The sequence below is a fragment of the Eschscholzia californica genome, unplaced genomic scaffold, assembly GCF_041429995.1.
Source record: "Eschscholzia californica isolate CP2 unplaced genomic scaffold, dmEscCali1.0.p SCAF_5, whole genome shotgun sequence".
NCBI lineage: Eukaryota > Viridiplantae > Streptophyta > Magnoliopsida > Ranunculales > Papaveraceae > Eschscholzia > Eschscholzia californica.
The window spans coordinates 2,043,081-2,067,585 of NW_028238472.1; the positions used below are offsets into that span (position 1 = coordinate 2,043,081).

Below are 24,505 nucleotides of genomic sequence, written 5' to 3' on the forward strand. Positions count from 1 at the left end.
TTAGGGTCCATGAGTTTTAAGTCCAAAATAAAGTTCAAAAAGGATTTAAGGTCCAATCTTCTCAAAAAGTGGGGTTTTAGTCCTTTTCCGTTTTGGAAGAAACATTGTTGATACATGATGTGTTATGTATGACACATATAAAAAAAGATGAAATAAAGTATGAAACTTTAACAATAAATAACAGGTAATTTATGAAACAAAACAAGAAACAATAAGTAGAAAAACGCACTAACTTTGACATATATACATACTTTAACTAATTTAGACTAAATATCCATTATAATTATTATTTTGGCTTAAAATCCTATATTGATATTAGGGTGGACTAAATGTGTGTTTAGGGGTAGATTTTTGGACTAGGAACCCAAAATAGGCAAAGTAAGGAACATGAAGATTGAAGTGTTTAAGTGGGTGCAGCCGGTGGTTGTGTTTCCACACAGGCAAAGTAAGACGAAGGGACTTAGGTTAAGGGTTATCATTCATTTTAGATGGAATTTAATATTGACCCTTCGTCACAGTATCTCATGAACCTATGTGAATTGAAATTATCAGGTGCTTCCATCCGCTATTCAAAGGGTGGTTGGCTATTGATGTCTAAAGGAGAGAAAAAAGTGTTCTTCTTTAATCCCTTCACAAAAAGGAAGATCAAGATACCACACGTATTCGATGAAAAGGGTTCTACATTCAGTAGGATGTCTTTCTCATCATCGCCGACTTCTTCAGACTGTGTAGTTTTTGCTGTCTTCACACATTCTTATGGCAGAACTGAAATTCACTTCATTCGACGAGGAGAGAATACTTGGTGGCGTCGCACTTTCTACAGTTTCAAGTTTTCCTCCATGGAATTACATGAGAAATTAGTTACATGTGCTACGAATCCTATTTTTTCATTAAGAAGCTTTATTTATTGCTACCCTCTTATTTTAACCGAATTACATCGCTTTCCTTTCTTACAATCTTACTGTTACGAACTTGACACTGAAATGGTTCATGGAGAGACCTTTTAACAAAATTAAGGAGGCCTTATAAATTTTCCCAACAAATAATAGCTTCAGTAGTGGTCAGAAAGTTCACTCATGTTGAAGTTAAAAGGAGACTTTACTGGTCTCATTTACTGCTTTGCTGTATATAGCCTGATTCTATGATCAGAGAGCATCATGATATCAGAAGATAGGAAGACAAGCACAATTTAACCCTAGACTACATTTATTATTCTTACCAGCCCTTTCATCCCTTCACTAGTCCTTGATCCTTAACCACTATTTATGTTTGATCCTAATATAACCCCTTTAGAGAATGTGTGGGATAAGTTTTTTATATTGCAGCAAGATAATGCAGGTTTATGTCTTGATTTCTTATGCCGATTAAAGTTTGTCTGGAGCTTTGTTTAAATCCTGATTATCAGTTGACTGGGTTTGGAGTTCGAAGCTAACCACCGCACAAGCTTTCCGTTAGACCTGCCTGTTGGGAGATGGGATTATACCCTATACTGTCAGGAGCGAAAGGCGTAGTAGGGCAGACAAGTCTGAAATTAAGAAGTAGGACATGGAGAGACGAGAGGTTGAGCATATTCTATAGATACATAATCATTTTATTGAACATTGCTATTTGATAAACATGAGGTGATAAATTAGTCAATTAAACACGAGGTGAATGAGAATATTAGGATATATAGAATAAACTTATCTAAACGACCAGTAACCAAATTTTTGTATCACCACCAGAAAAAGGTGATCAGAAAAGTTGGGCGCCAACTATATATTAGAGTCCTTTCGTAAGAAGGATGTCATAGGCTGATCCAAGGAGACTTGTTTCAGTAGCTTTCTGATTCTGTAATGTGGATGAGGCCAGAGTTTGCCCAGTCTGGTATCTGGCGCAGCATCTCAAAATAAATCCTTGATATTCTACTAATTAAGAACACCTTAACGGCTCAACCCTTAAAATTCTTACTGTAATTTTTTTGGCATCTGTTTGGTACTTTCCAAATTTGGCCTCACAATGGCGGTGGTCTGTGGGAACTTCCACCAAAGTGTGGTGGATATACTGATTTACAAGATGGATAAATCTACACTTGTTTGGAGAAAGGTTACAAGTTTTGGTGATCATGTGCTTTTTATTGGTCAAAATTCCATGACTGCATCTTGTTCGGCTTCTCATCTCGGTCTTAAAAAGGGTTGTGTATTATACAATGACCAAGGATAAGAATTTGTATAAATTCGACGTTGAAAATAACAATGTTCTCGTTTCTTTGCCTGTCGACGGTTGTATTACGAATGAAGAAGAAGAAGAAGATAGGAATGTTTTGTTAACAGTGGGAAACATGAGTGGTGTACGAGAGATTGAGAATGTTTATGATCAGGGGCAAAACTATAATGAAGGTCAATGAAAAGGTGTATTTACTTTCGACAATCTTAAAGAGGATATCTTGAAGTCGATATTTAGTTATTTAAACCCAGTTGATTACTTATATTTTCGTGATGTCTCTAAATCAAATCAATTGGCAATTTCTAAAGTGAATTGGAAACTTTCTTTCATTGAGGCGAAATCTTCATATCCGTGGTTGGTTTTATATAAAAAGGGATTCCCCCGTCTACACGTTCCTAAACCCAATGAACAATAACAAGTATCTCATGAACCTACGTGCATTTGGATTGTCAGGTGCTTCAATCCGTTATTCAAAGGGTGGTTGGTTGTTGATGTTTAAAGGAGGGACAAAAGTATTCTTCTTCAATCCCTTCACAAAAAGGACGATTAAGATCCCAGACGTATTCGATGAAACAGGTTCTACATTTAGTAGGATGTCTTTCTCGTCATCACCAACTTCTTCAGACTGTGTAGTTTTTGCTATCTCTATACATTCCTACACCGAAGTTAACATTCGCTCCATCGGACGGGGACAAGATTCTTGGTGTTATCAAAATATCTTCAGTTCATTGTTACCTTCCGCAGGAATACATAAGAAATTGTGACATGTCTTGCCAATCTTATTTTTCTCAATGGAGCTTTTCATTGCTTAGATTCAAACGGATTTTTATCGGTTTTTCGTTCTAAGGATGCCTTTGGAAAATGGAAACTTGTCAAAACACTTACAAGACCATGTACTTCATTTAATCGATGTTTCTTGGTAGAGTGTGATGGAAATCTCTTATCAGTATTTGTAGGGGATCTAGGAGAGGGGACTAAGATTTTTAGATTGGGTTCGTCAAGGAAGAAATGGGTTAAAGTTGAAAGTTTGGGGAAGTATATGTTGTTCATAAGTGATATCTATTGTATCGCTGCTATTGCTTCTAATAGTAGCACGGAGAATAATGTCTACCTGTCTAGATTTCGTAATGAAAGTATTTTATTTTATTCACTTAAAACAGGTATGTACCATTCTGTTGGGAGTCAACATCCCTTGAAGAATGTTTACAACACAAAGAACCAATTACTATGTAGTTGGATTGAACCCAATTGGTCAAATAACACGGATGAAGACATTGACGGGTTTGGAATTTAGTTTTCTACTTGTAAGTTCATGCCTACTATCTAATTTGAACCAATACTCTCTAATTTGAACCAAACTACTTGATGTTACGTTGAATTCAAATAGAAAAGTCTCATGTCAGTTTTAGTGTTGAAGAAAACCAACTTTAAGTGTCAAGCGGTAATTGGACTTATTACAAAACCAAGTATTAGTTTTTAACAAACGTTACAACCTTTGGCTTGATAGTTGTCAGAGATGATACTCACTCGTATCCTTCAAAACCAAGTATTAGTTTTTAAAGTGAATGAGATGGTACTCATTCGTATCCTTTAAAACAAAAAAAATTAGTTTTCTTAATACCAAAATAAAAGAAAATGTATACTCGTGCTTACAAAAAGTGTATACTCGTACCCTTCCAAACCAAATATAAGTTTTTTTAAGCAGTCTAAATGTATACTCTTTATTAAATTATTAATAATTTATTTAATCATTATTAAATAATTTTTTAAATAAATTATTAATAATTTTTTTAATAATTATTAATAATTTAATAATTAATAATTGCTTAACTAATAATTTGTTAATAATTATTAATAATAAATTGCTTAAAGAAATTATTAATAAATTGCTTAGCAATTATTAATAAATTGCTTAGCAATTATTAAATTATTAATTTAATTGCTTAACTAATAATAATTTATTATTAAATTATAATAATAATTACTATTAAATTATTAAATATATACTCTTTGTGGCCCTTTGGCTTAAATTATTAAAAATTTATTTTCTTAATACCAAAACAAACAATTCTATTGGCATGACGGGAAAGCCCTGAGTTCTTTGTTATAGGAGTTCGCGAGTTTTTCCTTTTCAACTACAAAAAAGGAAAACATGTTATGTAAATATATATAGATTATTAGGGTCAAGACAGAAGTAACTTTAAAGGAAAGAAACCTATTGTTGTAATGCATCAGCCACATGAAGTGTTATTTGGTTCCAGCCATAACGGGCAACATAGATACCTTTCCCGACAAAGTGGACTTTCCTTTGGTAGAATTTAGCTGCAAAGCAAAACCATTTAGACATGTTGATAATTCATTAAATGGAAAAGATAATAAAAATGAACCGGTCAACACTTACTTCTCTTCCGAGTGAAAAGATTAACTACATCGACTCGTGTATCGGATCCGAGAAGAATTACATCATCCCTATAGAGGGGTTTGTAATTCTCAGAAAAAACCCTATATTTGAAATATGTCAAATGATGTTTATGGCTCTATAAACTAATAAAACCTTCTCCTATTCAAATATTTCACCGCCACTACCAAAGGAAAACACCACCACAGTCCACGTACCAGATACCACAACGTTGTTGTAAGGAATAGTAGAGAGGGGCTAATTTCTTGAAAACATAGTACATAAAAGAAGCGACCAAATAGAAACTAGAGAAACAAAAATAGGGAGAGAGATATTTGAATCAATATGTTCAAATCCAAAGCTAATTCTACGGTTAAAACCTGACATTCATGGAGATGGAAGAGTAAGGGAGTCAAGTGATCAACCAAATGATATAGTAAAATCATACATCTTGTAGAGAGAGAGGGTATCCGACATCCTCCGAAACCGGTATAAGGGTCGTCTTAGGTGCAAGAGCATGAAGTTGGCCCTAGATACACAAAAAAAAGAGAAATCATGTTTCTGCTAAAATTATATTGGCTGATACAATCTGTAGCAGCAGCGGCTCCACTCCCAACACAGAGGTATCCGACATCCTCCGGAATCGGTATAAGCGTCGTCTTAGGTGCAAGAGCGTGAAGTTGGCCCTAGATACACAAAAAAGAAGAACAAAGAAATCAGAGCGCGATGAGACTCTTATTTTTGTAAACGCAAACATGCCTTTTCAAACTTGCTAATTCTGTGTTCCAACGACAATCGGGTAGCCAATAGGCGGTGTCTACGCATTAACAACTACAAAAACAAAAACAAAAACAAAAACAAAAACAAAAACAAAAATTTGATACTTTAAGGAATATATAACTAAATAAACACTTTCGACAAGAAAACTAAATAAATAACTGATACCCTTTCAACAAAAAAGATAAGTGATATTTAAGAAGCTAATAACAAGAACTAAGTCAACATATTAAATTTAAAAAATTGATACCTCAAGGAATAAAAAGAATTTTTGTGAGTTTTTAGATTTTAGATTTTAAAGTTAATAAGTCTAAAGAAATCTTAAATGAAAGAGCATCAAGTCTAACAAAATGCAAATTCTTAAATACATATAATGTTTGAGATTAAATTCAAACATTATAAAAAATCTTTGATACGAAAAGGGACTGAAACAGAAGTTAACGCTCTCTTTTTATGAAAAGATGTTTAAGAACGAAAAATATTTAAACCGGAATATATAACTAAATAATAATTGATACCTAAAAATCTGATACCAAGAACTAAGTCAACATGATAAATTCTCTATTAGAATTGATGTTCAGGTATACAATATACATGAAACCCTAGAAAGCTGGAACAAATACTTTACTTTAAAATTTGTTAAGAAAAGTACACGTATGTGTTGAACATAAGTTACTTTACTTTAAAGTTAAAAGCTAAAAATCTTAACTTTAAAAAAAAAAGTCAAATTTTGACTTAAGTGAAATCAGTAATTTTTGCTTTACTATATTAACTTTTTTACTTTTTTTTTAATGAAATATATCATAAAAAAAAAAACCAAATCCATACAAACAAACTACAACTACTAACTAAGGGCGGAAAGAAAAGCTGGTATTACATTCCAAAAAAATTTCTGACTGTTTTTCCTACCCCATTTGGCTAGAGCATCTGCTTTGGTGTTGACTTCCCTCAGAGCATAAGTGAATATGATATTCGTAAACTTATTCTTGAGATCTAGGAAATTTGTGATGATCTGTTTGGATTGCCAGTGTAGTTCGTCCCCTTGTTCATTGATGTAGTTGACGATGTTTTGGTTGTCGCTTTCTATGTGGACATATTGAATTTGCAGCTGTATTGCCCATAAGATATTGTAGTGTATGGCTAAGCTCTCATATTCTTCAGTATTTTGTCCTCTGATTGTATCTACCATGGCTACGATGAAGTTTGCTTCTTCTTCATGAATTATACAACCTATTCCTGTTCTAATAGTGGCTTAAAAGAAGCATCGACATTGATTTCGAGAAATGGTGTCGACGGAGGTCTCCATTTTTGTTGCCTTGGTTTCTCCCTGTATTTATTAGTTGTTGTCGTATCAATTTTAAGAGGTTTGGTCGACGTATTGTTGATTCGGTGTATCATCTGTATTGGTTCTTGCTTTGTAGGGTTGAAACAATTTTCGCATCTAGCTTTCCATATAAACCAAAGGATTTTAGCATATAAGTTCACCAGTTCTTCGTCATATTGTTTCCATTGCTCAATCCACAGTTTTACTGTAGTTAGTTGTTTTGACCTGATCTGAAAGTGAAACCATATCACTCGTGCATAGTCTTAAAACAGTACATGATCTAGAGTTTCATCATTATCGCAATATATGCAATTATTTACATTACCAATATATCTCCCGATTTTGTCCTTTACTGGCAGACTATTCGTACAACATTTCTATAGAAATAGTTTTATACGAGGTATAGTGTTCAGATTCCATATTAACTGTTTTACTTAAATAAGTAAAAAAAATAACTTATTTCAGTATTGTCAAACGACACCTAAATGTGAAAAGAGATAATTAGATTGAGGGGGTATGTATACACGTTAATGGAGATAAGGTCAATTCTAATTTGGCTCTGAATTTGAACAATTGGAAAATTGACATTCGTATATATCCAGTGTCTAATTCAACTTATTTCAAACGTCTTCAGTTGTGGTAGTAGGGTTTAACTGATTTTTTTTTTTACCTAAACTTTAGAGACTTCAAAGATTTATCGCATGAAATCGAACTTAGAAAGAAAAATAAAATCTGTTATTTTAAAGTTTGGACGATAGACAGAAGAAAAAGGGAAATTGTTTCAAGCTAAAATTGAGTTAGAACCAAAGTTATCATCCAAACATTGTTTGAATCCTCCTATTTTGGGTCAAGGTCTCAAGGACAAGGATTTTAAAGACACTTTTGTACATCTATTGGCGCCCATTATTCTCTAAAATTTACCCTGAAGGAAGCGCCAATAACACAGTACGGGTGCCTTTAAAATTACCCTTTATGAAAAGAGTTATTTTCTTTTTAGCCCCCTATTTTATGACCAGTTCCCTTTTTGACCCCTTATTTTTTATAAATTTAAATTTAGCCTTCTATTTTAATGTATATGTCACTAATACCCTTCTTATAAATCATTTTTCAAAATAAAATTATTAGAAAATGTCTCTCTCCATCTCACTTCCACCTCACCTCTCTCTCCACAACACCTCACTTCCACAACACCTCTCTCTTCTCCCCCTCACCTCTCCCTTCTCCCCCTCACCTCTCTCATCTCTGACGAAGGTCGCCGGCTGGAAAAATTTCGACGACCTTACTCGGAGAAGAGAGGGGTGAGGTGGATAGAGATGTGTGGTGGAGAGAGAGGTGAGGTAGAGAGAGATATTTTCTAATAATTTTATTTTGAAAAAATATTTATAGGAAGAGTATTTACGTTAAAATAAGAGACTAAATTTGGATTTATAACAAGTAAGGGGCTAAAAAGGAAATTAGGGGCTAAAAAGGAAATAACTCTTATGAACATTGCGGTGCCAATGAAACTTCCCCTTATATCTATTCTACTAAGCTTAGCCAAGCCGACTTGGTCTCAGGTTTGGCTTGACATATACGGGTTGAATCGGCCTGTGAATCCACCAGGTCTTTTGACAACCCGAACCACGTGATAGAATAAGTAGGAGCCTGACTTTAGGTTTTAAATTCAAAATCCCACCTCCATTTTCCCTCCATTTATATTCTCCCAAACACATCCCTATCTCTCTCTGTCATCGTCTCTTTCTCTCTCTAAAACTTCTCCCTTTCTATCTCTCTAATGTCATCTTCGGTTCGTAAGAAAGTCAGAAGTATTGGAGGCGGCGGCGGTGGTGGTGGTGGTGGTGGAAGGAAGTTATCATCAGCACCTTTAATGTCATCCAAGATCTTAACACCGATCTCTGAAAAAGAAAATTCCGCTACTTCCAGAAGAAAATCAACTGGAAAAGAAAACCCTAATTCATTTTCTTGTAAGAAAGACTCGATCGTATCAAATAAACAGGCGCCGATTCGACCGCTTCCAATACCTCGGATTGATAAATCGTCCGGTTCAACTAAAGATGGAGATAATGATTCAAAAGTTCGATGGTCTACTTCATCAGTTCCAAAAGGTAGAAGTTCTAGTCCTTATGATTTTGCTAGATTTCTTTCTGATTTTCGTAAAGATCGTATACCTAGGGTTTCTGTTACTGATCGATCTAGTAAAACCCTAGTTAAAGACAAAAATGTGAGTGGTGCCGATCTAGTTGGATTAATTAAAGGGAAAGAATCTAGTGGTTCTAGGGTTTTGGATAGATCTACACAGAAAAAGGCTAATTTCAGTTCGAATTCAAAGGAAAGTTCAAGAAATGAAAATGGTATTAAAATCAATGGTTCTTTGAGTTCAGGAAAATGTGCTGGAAATGTTGTAAATGATAAAAAGGTATCACCTTTGAAAGTTAAAATAGCTGAAAAGTATTTGAGTGGTGTTAATTCGTTGAGTGATAATAAGGGAGAAGTTAATTTGATTGAAGATTGTTTTAATAAGGATAAAAGCTGCTTAGATTTGAATGTGAAGATATCGAGTAAGGGTTTGTCTAATACTTCAACTGTCATAGATGATCGCAAGGAGAAAAGCAATTCAATTTTTAATTCAGTAGACAAAGTTGGAGATTCTGGGATTGGGTGTACTCGGGTTTCCGAGAGGTCTGCTGGTCTTGTTGGTGTAAATATGAATGAGCTAAGGTCGAAAGCTTCGATTGAGCTCAACATTTTGGGAAGTTCAAAAGAAGATGGAATTATTCAAGAAGATAAAGGTGCTAGAGTTGCCAACAAGTACCCAAGCAAGCTTCATGAGAAGCTCGCTTTTTTAGAAGGTAAGGTTAAAAGAATTGCATCGGACATCAAACGGACCAAGGATATGTTAGATATGAACAACACAGACGGATCGAAGACTATAATCTCAGATATCCAAGAGAAGATATCAGGATTAGAGAAATCCATGGTACATGTTGTAACTGGTAATAATTCCGAGTTAGTTGTGATAGAAACTGTTGAAAGTGGTGATTTACAGTCCAAATGTTTGGAGAAAACTGAAACCAAGCCAGTGGTTCATTTGCAAGCTTCTGTTCAAGGCTTGAACCATGAAGAACTTGAAGCAAGACTCTTTCCTCACCACAAACTACTTAAAAACCGAATGTCGTTGAGCACATCATCTTCAAGTAGTCAAGCTGAGCAGCCACATCATCCGGAAGTTAGCAGTGGGGTGAAGTCTGATGTGGTCCGGTTAAGCTCAATCGATGATAACCCTATTGCAGTGGAGTTCTTGGCTTCCCTTCACAAGCAACAACCAGAGAGAAATACACGGGATGAGTGTGTTGGTTTGGAGCTCTATGAAGTTCAAGAGATGGATGATGCTGAAAGTAGTGCAGCACAAGATAGTACAGATACATTGGTTGGCGGAAATCTTGACGCGGAGATGAGTCTCAATACTGAGGATGTCAATGAGGGCTTTGATGACCAAGAGAACAAACCTATGGCTGTCTTAGATGAGATTGAAGATTTGCGTGTGGAACAGCTCCATGAAATAGGGCAGAAGGCCTCCACAGGTGGATGGTTTGTGTCAGAGGGCGAATCAGTTCTTCTTGCTCATGAAGATGGTTCGTGCTCCTTTTATGACATCACGAACTCAGAGGTATAACTTCTAATCACCCGTATCGCATTTAATCTTCACTCTTCTTAGTTTTCTGTTGTTATTTTGATAGTCTGCGTTCTTAGCTCCAGCCTTTACTCCTCTGAATTGCATATATATTGCATTGAAACTCTGAATTGCATATTTTCCATTACTTGATCATAATTGTTCATTAGATTAGATCTGTTACTATAAAGTTTATATGTTTTGTCTTAATCTTGTATCTGCAGGCTTCATTAATGTTATTTTTTTTATGTTTCTCGTTCACCTTCTTTTTCATTAAAGTACCATTCGTTAGCCTGTGTATGTTAACTGATTATAGATATGCCTTTTTAGGAGAAGACTGAATATAAGCCCCCTGCTGGTCTCTCACCGAACTTATGGGGCGACTGTTGGATAATTCGTGCTGCTGGTGCAGATGGTTGCTCAGGAAGATATGTTGTTGCTGCATCATCTGGAAATGCTTTGGACTCGGGTTTTTGCTCATGGGATTTCTACAATAAAGATGTTCAGGCTTTTCATGTCGAGGATGCGGCAATAACTACTTCAAGAAAAGTACTCGGTCCTCTACCCAACATTGGTTTATACAGAAGAAATGCTTTAACTACAATAGTGGTTCCTGAAAATCGACAATGGTGGTATAAACCCTGTGGCCCTATTCTTGTGTCAACGGCGAGTTCTCAGAAGGTTGTTAAAGTCTATGACATACGTGATGGTGATGAGGTTATGAAATGGGAAGTACAGAGGCCAGTGACGGTGATGGATTACTCAAGTCCTTTGCACTGGAGAAATAGAGGGAAGGTGGTTTTAGCTGAAACAGAAGCTGTTAGTCTCTGGGATGTGAATTCACTCACTCCTCAGGCTTTGCTCTCTATTCCTTTAAATGGACGAAGAATTTCTGCTCTTCATGTAAATAACACTGATGCTGAGCTAGGTGGAGGCGTACGCAAACGGTAATAATAATTTGTTCTGTACTCTATTAGTATTATACACTTTGTTTTACTAACAACCTACCCAAAACACTTAATTCTTGGAAGCTGAACGACTATTTGTGCTTGGGGATTTTGCTTTGGTGGTTTATGATTCAAAGCAGTCTGGCAGACCTAGAAGTTATCTCCCAGTGATTTACAATTTCTGATTTTTTTTCTTGTTGAAATGCAGGTTAAGTTCTTCAGGTGTTGAAGGGAACGATGGTGTATTTTGCACCGAAGATTCAATAAATGTCTTGGACTTCCGTCTCCCATCTGGTGTGGGTCTGAGAATATCCAAACACGGAATAAATGTTCAGTCAATCTTCTCCGGTGGGGATTCAATCTTTCTCGGATGTACAGACGAGAGATCATCAACAACAAACGTGAAATCTCATTCACGTATTCAACACTACTCGTTGAGGAAAGGGACACTCCAGAGCACTTACGCCTTACCAGAGTCCAACGCTCACATCCATTATAGAGCTATATCTCAAGTATGGGGGAATTCAAATTTTGTTATGGGTGTGTGTGGGTTAGGTCTGTTTGTGTTTGATACATTGCAGGATGAAGGATCTACTTCGCCGGCTGTTGATTATGTGAAAACTCAGAATGTTAGAGATGTTATCGGCCCAAACGACTTATACTCTCCTTCTTTCGATTATTCGTCGTCAAGGGTGCTTGTTATATCAAGAGATCGTCCTGCCATTTGGAGGTACTTAATGTAGTTCTCTTCTAGCTATAAATATAAGTTATTATAGACTTTAATCTTCGTTTCTTCTTCTGTTGTCGTTCTTGTAGACATGAGATAAGTTGCTATTTCTCGTAGAACTATTTCCTGTAGAAATATATATAAAATGGTGAATCATCTTTGTTGAATTCATGAGCCATTATTAGGATATCTTATTCGACATCTTATAAATTTTTTTTGGTGTGGTGTATTATAACGGAATGTATGAAATGGAAGCGCGATTGATGTTCTTGAAAACTAGACAATTACATCTTTGTGTCATTCATCTGTGTTTTAGCCTTCGGTTCGTGGATATTTCCCAACACTTATATTACGCATACGTAATGCCTGCATGAGCTATATTGCAAGTATTACATCTCTCTGTCGTCTTCTTGAAGTCCATGAGGGAGCTAAAGTTATTTGGTCGTTTAACTGGTTAGTTTGGATCGTGTAGTTTAGTGAAGCAGAGTTTTGGGATAGTGATGTTAGCGATGGCCCAATTTAGGGCATAGCAGTTAATGTAACGTGCAGGGCCGCAAATTAGTAACATTCCAAGGTAGGGAGCGGCTAAAAGCACCTGAAATTTGCTTTTAGCACCCGGGCTAATTCGACCCCAAACATCTAGTAGCACTTGGGCACGAATGGACCCGCCTGAAACCCAAAGCAAGGCTCCGGACTCTTACCAGTCCGAGTAGGGTCCCTAAGTATTTTTAATGGTGGCTTTGGTGGACTTGGACCAGTATGAGCACTTGCTTTAGGTCTCAGACTGGTCCGAGAGTAGGGTCCTCGGGAGTACTTTTAATGGTGGTTTTGGAACCAGGCTTCTTTCTCTTTCAAACTCATCATAGATCAAGGTTGGTTTGGAATTAACGTCCTTTCCATTATGGTTTTACTCTATTTCTCTAAAACAAGATTTTTTTTTCTCTCTAACTCTTCACTTTAGATGGATGACGGTGAGTGTGAAAAAAAGTTGTTTCCATGATAAAGCTATGATGATACAAAGGAGAGTAGGAAGAAAAAAAAAACAACTAGGACATAGAGTGCACTGGGTGTCTCCCAATAGGCACCCAGGACGAATAGTAATTCCGCTAGGTGCCTTTAGCAACTCCCACCCAGGTAATGTAGCAAATAGTAGTAAATTAAGTTAGGTTGTAGCGCAACCTCAGTGTGTGAACGGAGCTTCTGTTGGAGCTCTCTCTCTCTCCCTCTCATTTACTATAAGTTAGGTCAACTTGTTTAACTTGAGCATCTACAGAAGCTTTACTTCTTCTGAGTAGAAAAGTAAAAATGAAGTCCAAGCCAAGCCAAAACAAGGAAAATTAATGCAGGAATGAGGTCTAAAAAATTCCAATAATCGTAGATAGTATTATATCGAGTTTTTATTCAGGGTCAGCCGTCCTATAGTTGCAACTCCCAAAAAAACTACATTATGTATGTCATCATTCCTCACTCAAAAAAAAAAATTCGACCTGAGATCTTCACAAGAATCAGGCTGAATTAAACAACCCCTCTCTCTGTCTCTCCGTGATCAAACGAAATTCACTTAAGTTGATTTTGTTGCTGCTGCTTTAACTGCTTTCTCAGCTGCATCATCTAGATCTTCGGCGGTAACTAGTGTCAACCCGCTTTCCTGCATATTTCATAATTACCCGAAAATGGTTAACATGCTGGTTTTTATTTATCTCGTTAGATGAAGGTCTCGTAAGAGGAAAAGAAACCAAATGAAAATCAAACAGAGTTGTTAGGCCTACAAATGAGAAGGAAAGAAATACTATTATTTGGTTACCTTTAGAATTCGTTTCCCTTGGTCGACGTTAGTCCCCTCAAGACGAACAACCACAGGTACTTTCAAATCAACCTTGACAAAAAACCACCATAAAAAATTAGTGAGCACTAAAGGAAAATTATTGAGCGGGGGAATGGTTTTGGAATTCAATAACTTCGGAATTCCAAACTTTGACAATTCAAAAAGTCGAATCAACTTTTCTCTGCTAACAGTCAGACTCAAATTAGATTTGTGATGTTCCTCGGTTTTTGTTCCTAAATCTATAGTTATTCATGGAAGACTTCGGATTTAGTCACAATAAAAAAGAACCCTTGCTTGTAGCTAACAAGGGGAAAAGAATGCAGCAAACAAAAGTTAATAAAAATTAAGACTTTCTTATGGTGATGTGGGAAAGAACGATCGATGAGAGTAAGAAATTCCGCTCAAGCAAAGATAGTTACTATGTTCCCTGTCAGGGACAAAGAAAAAAAGGCGTTTCCTGGGAAGAATCAAGTCATTCAGATACTACTACCAGAGAAAAATGAAGTGACTGAGAAAGTAACTACCTGCTTGGCCGCGTTGACGATTCCACTTGCTATCACATCACATTTCATGATTCCTCCAAAAATGTTGACCAAGATTGCTTTCACCTTGTCATCAGATGTCAATATTTTAAACGCTTCTACCACCTTCATAAGAAAGTTATAAATTGTTAGGAGGAACCTAGGTTAATATCATCGATACTTCTTCATTCTACACATAAAACAATAACCTGTTATGCTTAAGCTGAAATGTCAAGTATCAATTGTACACATTAAGTATGTTATAAATCCTATTCAACGGACAGTATCTTGTAAAAAGATTGACAATATGTCAATGCAAGCTCGATTTGAAAATTTAAACTAACGGGAAAGACGCATATGACAGAACATGAATGGTAATACTTAATCAATGTTATCATTCACAGCTAGCTTTAGAACGATAAAAGCAGATACAGAAGGTGATAAGAACCTTCAGGTCCTTCTCAAGGCCAGTCGGTTTCTCTATCAGAAGTATTACTCCGCTAGAAACGTTATTAGCTTATTTTGCCTTCAATAAGAGAAAGATAAATATTTAACTTGGATTATTGCATTACTAAATTGCACTTAGACAAACAATCTCAAGATATGAACATAAATCAGTTCGCCAGATGTAGGGGCAAAAGTTGAAAGTATGACAAAGTTCCAAATGTGCTGTTTCAGACGTGTTTCAAGCGGTGGTAGAACACTAAAACATTTTTATCAACAACATCAAGAGAACTCTTTGTGATCCATAGAAGAGGCTTAATAGGAGCCATTGCCAATATAGAAGCAAATGAGCAATCAAAATGCTAAACTGCAAGTTACCTGGTTTTCGGAGGCATTTCCACCAACATCTAAGAAATTGGCAGGAGTTCCTCCATGCAACTTAATAATATCCATTGTTGCCATTGCCAACCCTGCACCATTCACCATGCATCCAATTTCTCCATCTAAGCCAATATAGTTCAAATCTGCTTTTGCAGCAGCCACCTGTCAGAGCAAAAGGCTTAGAAAGATTTTCTTTCTTTGATCAACAACTTCACAAACAACACAAAAAATAGAATTATGTTCTCCTAGGTCCTAGCTTCTTTCTGCACTCCTACAAACTGCTTGTTTAAGAGTACCATCTTCAATTATCTATCTAATAAAGTTTCTGATCTGCCTTTTCTACAAAGACGGGAAGAATAAGAAATAATAATTTACAATTCATCAGGATAAACATGGATTACAAGTCAGACCTCTCTAGGGTCCTCCTGCGATGAATCACGGTATGCAAATATCTCTTTCTGACGGTAAGCAGCATTGTCGTCAAAGTTCAACTTTGCATCAGCCGCTACCAATTGGTTATCAGAAGTCTCAGCAATCGGATTAATCTGAAAAATAGAAATTATAAGCATTACGCTATACATGTAAAACACGATTGCGGAAGTTGGGAAATCGAGTGATTAAACATATCTACACAATTTTCAGTATGTACGTCAAAAGATAAACATAAGTATTCACCTCCAACATGGTGCAATCACATTTGCAGAAAAGTTCATATAGTTTCTTCACTTGTGCTATTGAAGCATCTCTGTCTGCCCTTTGAGGTGCCAACCCGTCAACAACTTTTGCAGCATCTTCGTCAGTTATTCCCTTGAAAACATCAATAGGCACCTGGAAGTAGCAGCAGTAAACTAAATGTTAGTTTGTCCATGTGTGTGAGTGTTTTTTAAACAGCATATGGAGTATGTAGGCCCTGAAATTTTTAAGAGGGAATCATTGTCGTAATTTAGAGACATAAAATATGAGCTTTACCTTAATTATCATGTCAGGGAATTTCTCTGCTAGGTCCTCAATACTGGTCCCTCCCTTTTTGCAGGCAATAATCAGCTGAAGACACGATTTTAAAACATTCATCCATTCAAAACCATCATCATTCGAAATTCATCTCAAACTTATTTATGAAGATGAAAGAGGTTAGAAGAGAAAATTATATTGACACAAATTTGAATTAAGGAGTACAACTTCAGTAAAGCTTTGAGTTGTTTTTTTCAGATCTATATCATTGAGTTTAATGTCAACTATATAGTTACATTATATGGTACTGTACTCAATCAATCTCCAACTAAATTCAATCAAATTTTCAAAAAAAAAAAGAAATCTCCAAATCAATCAATCATCGTAAAAGGTCTAATTTTGAACCTATAGTATGTATCTCTGAAACTGTACAAAATTTCTTTATACTAGCCAATAAACGATATGTTTGTCAACTACTATACAAACATAAAAAACATAAGAAATATAGAGAGTTGAGTAGACAGCTAATATAAATGATAACAGAGGAACGGTATCAATTGTTTCAGAAACATACTGGTCCAGCAGTCGTACGATCAAGAGTGATTGCAAAATACATCTCATTGACAAGCGATAGCTTTTCACACAAGTAAACCTGCAGAAAATATACAATTGTTGAGTATTAACATTTAAGTCCCGACGGAGTATGAGAAGGTACAAAATTGACTTTATATTTTAACCAATTTCTAATAGTTTCATGAAATTAAAACGGTATACTACTGCCTGTTGCCCGCCAACAATTTCATGGATTATAAATGAAATATGAAAAACAGAAAAGGCCAGATTACTCCTAACCTTGCTCACAACTTTTCCTTGTGCGCCAGTTTGCTTGGTGACAAGAATCTGTCCCAGCATCTTTCCTGCAAATGTAGGTATTTGAGATAAGGAATCACCATAAAATATCAAAGTCTTGAGTTAGATAAATATAAACTCCCAATTTATTGAACCACCGTACTGAATAAAGAATGTAACAGATATATTCTTGAGTTTGATCTAACCCAGAATATAAGTTTGATGTCACAATCTCCCATATGCAAATTTTGACGAAGAACATGAATGCACTAAACAAATTTCATTTTTTTCTATAGCTGAAGAACCTAGTTTATCCAAATTCAGAAAAGCTGCTAGAAAACATGTCATAAACTCAAGGTACCACATAAGTAATATGACATATTTTGCATATCTGCCAATTGCCATACTATACTATATATTTGTCCCTAAACAATACGATGTGTACCATCACGTGTTTCAAAGATAAAAATGAGATAAGGACTATGTACAGATTACAGGATCGACATTTGGAACGTGCGCCTCAACCGTGTAGAGCACGAAATAGAACATGGTGAATAATATAGAACATAATTCGACAATAAACACGTTACATAATGGTAATAAACAGATAATTTACCAGCTATATCTTCAACCTCATTGGTCTTAACAATATGAACTCCACCCTTAAGACCACTCTTGAAGGTACCTAAACCACGACCACCCGCTAAAATTTGACTTTTAACAACCAACTGCAACACAATCAAAAACCCAATTTTTATAAACAAGAATCAAGACCTAATTTATTCAAACTTAAATCAAAACAAGATCACTAATTAAGAACACTTATGAACTAATGGAAGAAATTGAAACAAAATTAACACAAAAGAGAAATGAAGAAACTTTGAATACCTCATTTTCACCAGGGAAAACTTCATTAATGGCCTTACGAATTTCTTCAACAGAAGAAACAGCAACTCCCTTTGGAACATTAATCCCATGTTTGCTCATCAACTCCGCGCCCTATTAACAAGATCAAACCTTCGTTATTCTTCAATCGAGAATAAAACTGGAATCGAAAGAACATTAAGTAGGATTCTAGAGAGAGAGAGAGAGAGAGAACCTGATATTCATGGATATTGAGACGACGAAGTTGTTGTTGTTGCCATTTACCGGCAACTGAAAGAGATCGAGAAGCAAGCTTGTTGAGTAATCCTCTCACCATTTCTTTCTTCTTCTTGTTAGGTTAATGGAGAGGAAGTTTGAAGATCAGAAACCCTAGAAATCGGATCGAGGAAGGAAGAGAGGAAGTTTTAGATCTCTTCTGTGAGTCCGGCGGAAATGAAAAAAAAAAAAGTTTGCCCTGATTTCTCGTTTTTTAATTTCGTGGTCGAAGGTTAACCGAGTCGTGGTTGAATCGGTTGAGTCAACGACTCGTTATTGAGTCGAGTCATCTCGTTATTGGTCAAGAAGTCACCTGTCAAAATAGGTCTTGCTAATTGGTCACGAAAATGAGCCTCACATCACATCCACTGGTTATCTCTAAAATTTATCCTACCTAGCCATGTAGGTGTCTGAAGTGGTCTCTTAAGTCTCTGAAGTGACAATACAATCATACATCGATCAGCATAGATAAAAAATGTTCACAACTGATGTGAACTTACTTTAAACACACGTATACACCCTAAAGGCCATGGGAACTATTCTCGTAAGGCTGATATTCTACTATGGTAACAGATAATCAATAATTATGGATTTGCATCTCCACTAAGTTTCAACGTTGTGATATTTTTCCTAAATGGAAGTGCTTTTAAATTTAGTATTTAAAGCATCTCACGTTTTTAACTAGGTCGCGGTTGTGGGGAATAAATAAAATTCTCCGAGGAATAAATTTTTGAGGGAATCCAAATTTTTTTCAAAATTCTTCGGAGAATAATTTTTTATATAGAAAACGTAATACATTAAAAATTAGGGTCCGTGGGTATAAGGTCCAAAATAATCTTCTAAAAAGATTTATGATCCAATCTTCTCAAAACATGGATATTTAGTCCTTTTGCTTAATGGACGAAATTATCCATACTTTACAAAATACATACCGTCCATGTCCCTCGTTCAAAACACGCGGGTGTTAATGAAGTCGGGGATTAAAGCGTATTTTCCATCTTTTTCCAGCGTGATTTATGGGATTTGATAAAAGCAACGAATCAATCCTTTCTCTCTCTTCTCAACCGTTTCGGAATCAAAATCCAGATTCAAATCTTTTCAAAACCGAAACCCTAAACAATCGTACGCACATCGAATTCGAATCAAAACGATGAAATTCTATCCTTTGTCTACATCTTTTATTAAATCTGTGTATAGAATCAATCATTTCTCTCTTTTCTCAACCGTTTCGGAATCAAAATCCAGATTCAAATCTTTTCAAAACCGAAACCCTAAATAATCGAATTTGAATAGATCAGAAAACAATGTATTTCATCGTTTTGGTAATGGTTTATAATCGGTAAAAACCTAATTTTTATTTGAAAATCTTACTTTTGTTTGAGATTTAGACAAATTTCAGTAACAAAGTACGCATACTTTATTAAACATGTAATGTAATTTTTGGGGTTTAGGGTTTTATTTGAAAATCTTACTTTTTGTAATTTATGATAAAGAATGAATAATTTATGTATAATGTTATATATATTGTATCTAAGTGTTTATGCTTTATGCAACATTTATATTTATTACAGGTCGGAGCAAGCTCAGCCACCAAGAAAAGGAAAACAAAAGAAAACACTTGACTAATTTAGAATAAATTATGCAAACTTTACGAAACATAATGATACATTTATCAAAAATAATAAAATTTTATTCATTAGATTGTCAAAAATAGAACCGGAAGTATATAGTAGATGCGGTAACCGAAGAAATAAAATCAGTTATGAACATGGATTCGCATTTCAATGGTGCCCACATGCACGCTTCATTTGCTATCTTCAACATGACACACATCAGTAACGCGGTTCAAATCATTATTTAAGAATTTGAAATCATGCCCTGTGTTGATTCTATATTGCCTGAAACTCCATCTGTAAATATCTTATCGAACCCCTCTGATTTCAGTGTGATTTGCTTTTTTTGATTTGATGATTCTACTTGAAACTCCATCTGTGATAACAAATGGAGAGAGATTAATACATATAAATTTTATAGAAAAGCATATTTTTTACAATAAATGACATGAACGTTTATGTAAATTATATATAATTTATTTCAAAGTACACTATATTTGCATAAATAAAGCGAAGTTGTTCTAATAATGAAACGAGTACTGTTTTGAGATTAAAACATACGTAATGTTCTATAAATTACGCATAATTTATGGACAATAATATAAGTTTCATGATATTCCTGATAAAGTATATATAATTTGTTAGAAAATACATATATCATGTTCTCATTTTCAAAAACCTCGTACGGGGGATGTTTGCATAGTTTACTGTAAAGTATGATAATTTATGGTAAAGTACATGTAATGTTAATTCTGTTATTAGGAACCGTACGAAAAACGCACGTTTCATAAATCCGTACAGATTGAAAACCAGATCTGAAGAAAAAGTGTGAATATCATTAGGCTTAAATTGCAAATCTAAAGTTATCTGATATGATGATTGATTGCAACAATAAGTATACTCGATTTGTAGGAATCAGTAATGAAGGATTATCTCATCAATATCAAAAACATTAATGAAACTTTAAGAGAGAGAGAAAGACAATAATAACATACTCGATTTGAAACAGAATCAGTAAAGAAGAATTTTGTTTACCTGATTAACAATTAAGAAGATGATTTTCAGAAGCTCCAATGAATATGAAACAAGTTTTCTGTTTTAATGGAAGATTTTCAGTCGATTAAGATGTAGAGAGAGAGAGAATCAACTATAATAAACTGAAACAGGATCAGAAAACTTTTAAATTGATTTTTGTTTTACCTGATTAACAATGATGAAGATGATTTCAGCAACTCAAATGAATATGAAACAAGGTTTCTGATTTAATGGAGGATTTTTCGATTAAGATGTAGAGAGAGAGAGAGAGAGAGAGAAAAAAACTAGAAGGTTTCGGTTAAGATGTAGAGAGAGACAAAACCAGAAGGTTTCGGTTATAGAAAGCTAATGAAGATCACGGTTGCTTAATATAAAACGTGATTGGAGAGAGAAACAGTGAGATAAAAATGGAAAATATCTTAACGGATTTTGATCTTATAACTGTTTAGATATTTAAGAAAGGTTACTATGGGTATTAATAAATTATAATTATTCTAGGGATTTGTAATTGCTCTCTAGATTGAACCAAAAGGATTAGATATCTATTTCTAAGATTATTTTGGTTTTTATACCCTTTATGGGATTAGGGAGGACTAAAAGTCCTATTAGGGCCACTTTTTTGGGCCATACACCCAAAAATTCTAAGAATTAATGTAATTAGCTTAATAATGTTTGTAAAATTTTTATTCCAAGTCCTTCCCTCTTCTAGAGAAAATCAGAAACCCTAATTCCTCTCCTCTCTTTACTCATCTCCTCCATAACTTCAACAAAATTTTTTGTTCATCTTATCTTTTTCTCTGGAAAATACTCCACACATTTAGTTGTTATTAGGCTAGTTGTGAAGGTTGAATATTGTTCATCACTAACAACATCCCTGTTGCTGCTGAATATAACAGAGCTGATGATAACTTGAGAGCCAAGAGAGATGAAGGCGAACCCATTATTAAACCAGTAGATGCAAGTCCTGTCATGGTTGCTGCAGTTATTGTGATTGTATTAATTGAATTGAGAAAAAGGGTATTTCAATTGTTTCTCTGCTCTACAATATTATTGTGCATTTCTATTCTTTTAACAATAGATTCCATTATCATACGGTTTCTTCTAATTTTTGTTTTTTTAACTCTCAAAATTACAAGCCCCTTAGCAACAAAAAAATCAATCTCATTTGACCAGTTTTGAATAAAGTCTTCATTCCCCAAAGAATTTTCTTTATTCCCCAAAGCCGTGGCCTTTCAACTAATGCAACAATCAACTGACGTTCAGGACTATTAAACATCATTACTTTTAGATAATAAAATTAGTTCTTGTCCTAAACTCAAAAAATAATCTTTATGTCCAAAACTATTCACCTCATACTCTTGTTTGTCCTCTTCCCAAAATAACTCTTTTGTTTTTTTACATGTTCCTTTCAAAGTAATGGTGAATCCACCAATTTAGTGGTGCCCTCATTGTCATTACATATTAAAGGTCATTTTGGTATTTAAATGGCAAACCTGATAATTTAGGAAACATTAAGGCCATTTATTAATGCTCATCCTATAAATATCACACCTCCCCAAAGCTTCTCACAGTCTCTCTCAAAAATCTAAAGTCGCCGGAAGCAAACTTTGTGGTAGCTCCAAACCACAACCACAATCAGATCGCCGGCGGTGTATCACTTCCGATTGAATCATCGGATTCCTCCCACCATCAAATCGAATCTCAATATATTTCACTTCCTCTAACCTAAAATCCTGTCCCAACTTTCTTTCTCCTCTTTTGACTTCTACCGTTTCATTGAATTTACCCATTTACCCTTATTTCTGAATGCTATTGCATTTTTACCTCTATAACGAAAATCGGGATGTCTAATGAGTCTAATGGCCTTTTGACGCTTGGAGAGGCGTCAAGAAAGCGTAAAGAGAGAGAAACAAATTTTGACGCCGTTAACATGTCACAAGTAAAAACGGCTCCAACTACGGCTCATAATAAAGAAGCCGAGCCGGCTGGCGATAATCGGCTCTTAGCCGGCTACTTAGCTCACGAGTTCTTAACACGTGGAACTTTGCTAGGGCAGAAATGGGACCAACCAAGGATGGAAGCGGCAGCTGATTCGCCACCCAAGCATAGTTCACCGATGGCAAGTCATCAAACTTATGCTGACGTGGCTAGAATTTTGAAGAGTAATGGGACCCAAATTGAAGGTATTGTTAACCCATATCAACTCCAACGGTGGTTTCATATGTGCTGAGATCATTCTTGGTGTAGAGAGAGTAAGTTTTTTTCTTTTTTTGTTAAAAGGAGAGAAAGTCAAGTTAGTTTAAGGACATGTTGCAATCATTTTCTCTCCCTCTATGAATCAAAGTATATGTTGTTTGCCTCTTGTATTCAAATTTTTTAGTGTAATTCTTGGGAATTTCGCGCACGCACTACGACAACCTAGACAATCTGAACATAAATCTCATGTGATTTGTTGTGATTCATAGTTCAACGAATTAAACACTAGAATCACTAATTACGACAAACTTTATAGAATTTTCGTCTAAAATCTATCTAGTTTTTCTTGTCACTGAGATATGTCCAAGTATATTCATATCCTCATTTATGTTTTTCACAAAGTTCACCGTGGAGTCGTTCTTTAGCACTTCTTAGATGGGTCCGGTCGAAATCCAATAAAAACTCCATTAACGTTGAACTACTATTTTATAAAGGAGATAGTAAGAAAATATCAACCCTAAATCCATAATGCACTTTACGCGAACCTAGCCAATGAGTGAGACAATGAATCAGATCAATTAAGTATATTTTCCTTTAAATTATGCTGGAAACATAACAATTTCTTTCATATGGAAGCATGAAACTCTCCTAACTAATAATAAAAAATAAAACTTGTTAGTTATGTTGGTTGTTAGATTAATATTTTGATAATTGAATTTCATGAAGTCCCAACATCTTAATCTGTCCATGTGAGATATTACTATACTACGAATAATATATTTTGATAATGTGGTATCACTAGAAGCGACCAACCAAGTCGGAACAAACTGAATTACTGCCTACTTATTATAACTAAAAATCTAATATGTAATTTACCTTAATAATATCTTTCAAAAGCGAAGATTAATGAAACCTACATAAGTAAAATCTTAAAATTTACCTCCAAATGATCAGGAAATCTTTCTTCAATTGATGAAGGAAGAAGAGAAGGTCTAACATGAGAGAAAAGAACCGGTCAAGTTAGCCAAGGACACTCGCTATGAACATCACACAAAAGCTTAACACCCAAGCCGACTACTGGTCGAAGAAAATTTCTTTTTACATAGACGGTCTCGTGAAGTCAAAAATGTCTTAAGATGTTGATAGAGAAGATATGTACACTAAGAAAAATAGGTATATTCAACCCTAGCACTAGACATGGTGTACCAGACTAACCTCTTGAGGGAGGACATAGGCAAGTCATCCTTGGCTACTAAACTAGACTCTTTTTCTTCATGTAAGAACTCTCTTCTTCTCAATAAAACACCCTTCTTATCTTCTAATATTTTCTTATTTTATGAACTTCTCTCTATTTATAGATGGACTTTGTTTTTTTCAACATATTCTCTCTCTCTATGGGAATTTATTCTTGTGGTATGTGGGTGGATCCACTTCTTTTGTCAAATAGACAAGGTTGGTTAACCAACTTGTCTTTGAACCCTAACGTTATAAGTACTTTACAT

General features: G+C 35.1%; 2 protein-coding genes across 3 annotated transcripts; one reads left to right on the forward strand and one right to left on the reverse strand.

Annotated features, from left to right (window-relative positions):
• Positions 1-8,247: 8,247 nt before the first annotated feature.
• On the forward strand, positions 8,248-12,342 carry LOC147536113 (KIN14B-interacting protein At4g14310-like). The gene is made up of 3 exons (XM_086640112.1): positions 8,248-10,371; positions 10,705-11,321; positions 11,530-12,342. Exons 1-3 carry the CDS (start codon positions 8,479-8,481, stop codon positions 12,062-12,064), a joined length of 3,045 nt encoding a protein of 1,014 aa, XP_086496238.1. The 5' UTR covers positions 8,248-8,478; the 3' UTR covers positions 12,065-12,342.
• A 1,055-nt stretch (positions 12,343-13,397) lies between these two features.
• On the reverse strand, positions 13,398-24,319 carry LOC147536114 (ATP citrate lyase (ACL) family protein). Of its 2 annotated transcripts, XM_086642518.1 has the most exons (13): positions 24,219-24,319; positions 18,119-18,273; positions 17,908-18,018; positions 17,636-17,747; positions 17,023-17,087; positions 16,745-16,822; positions 16,189-16,263; positions 15,895-16,047; positions 15,630-15,764; positions 15,217-15,381; positions 14,398-14,520; positions 13,853-13,924; positions 13,398-13,696 (listed from the first exon to the last, which is right to left on the reverse strand). In XM_086642518.1, the coding sequence occupies exons 2-13, from the start codon at positions 18,218-18,220 to the stop codon at positions 13,610-13,612; spliced, it is 1,278 nt and encodes a 425-aa protein (XP_086498644.1). In that variant the 5' UTR covers positions 18,221-18,273; positions 24,219-24,319; the 3' UTR covers positions 13,398-13,609. The 2 variants fall into 2 exon arrangements, with proteins under 2 accessions (XP_086498644.1, XP_086498643.1); XM_086642517.1 differs by lacking the exon at positions 24,219-24,319 and having other exon boundaries at positions 18,119-18,447.
• Positions 24,320-24,505: the final 186 nt, after the last annotated feature.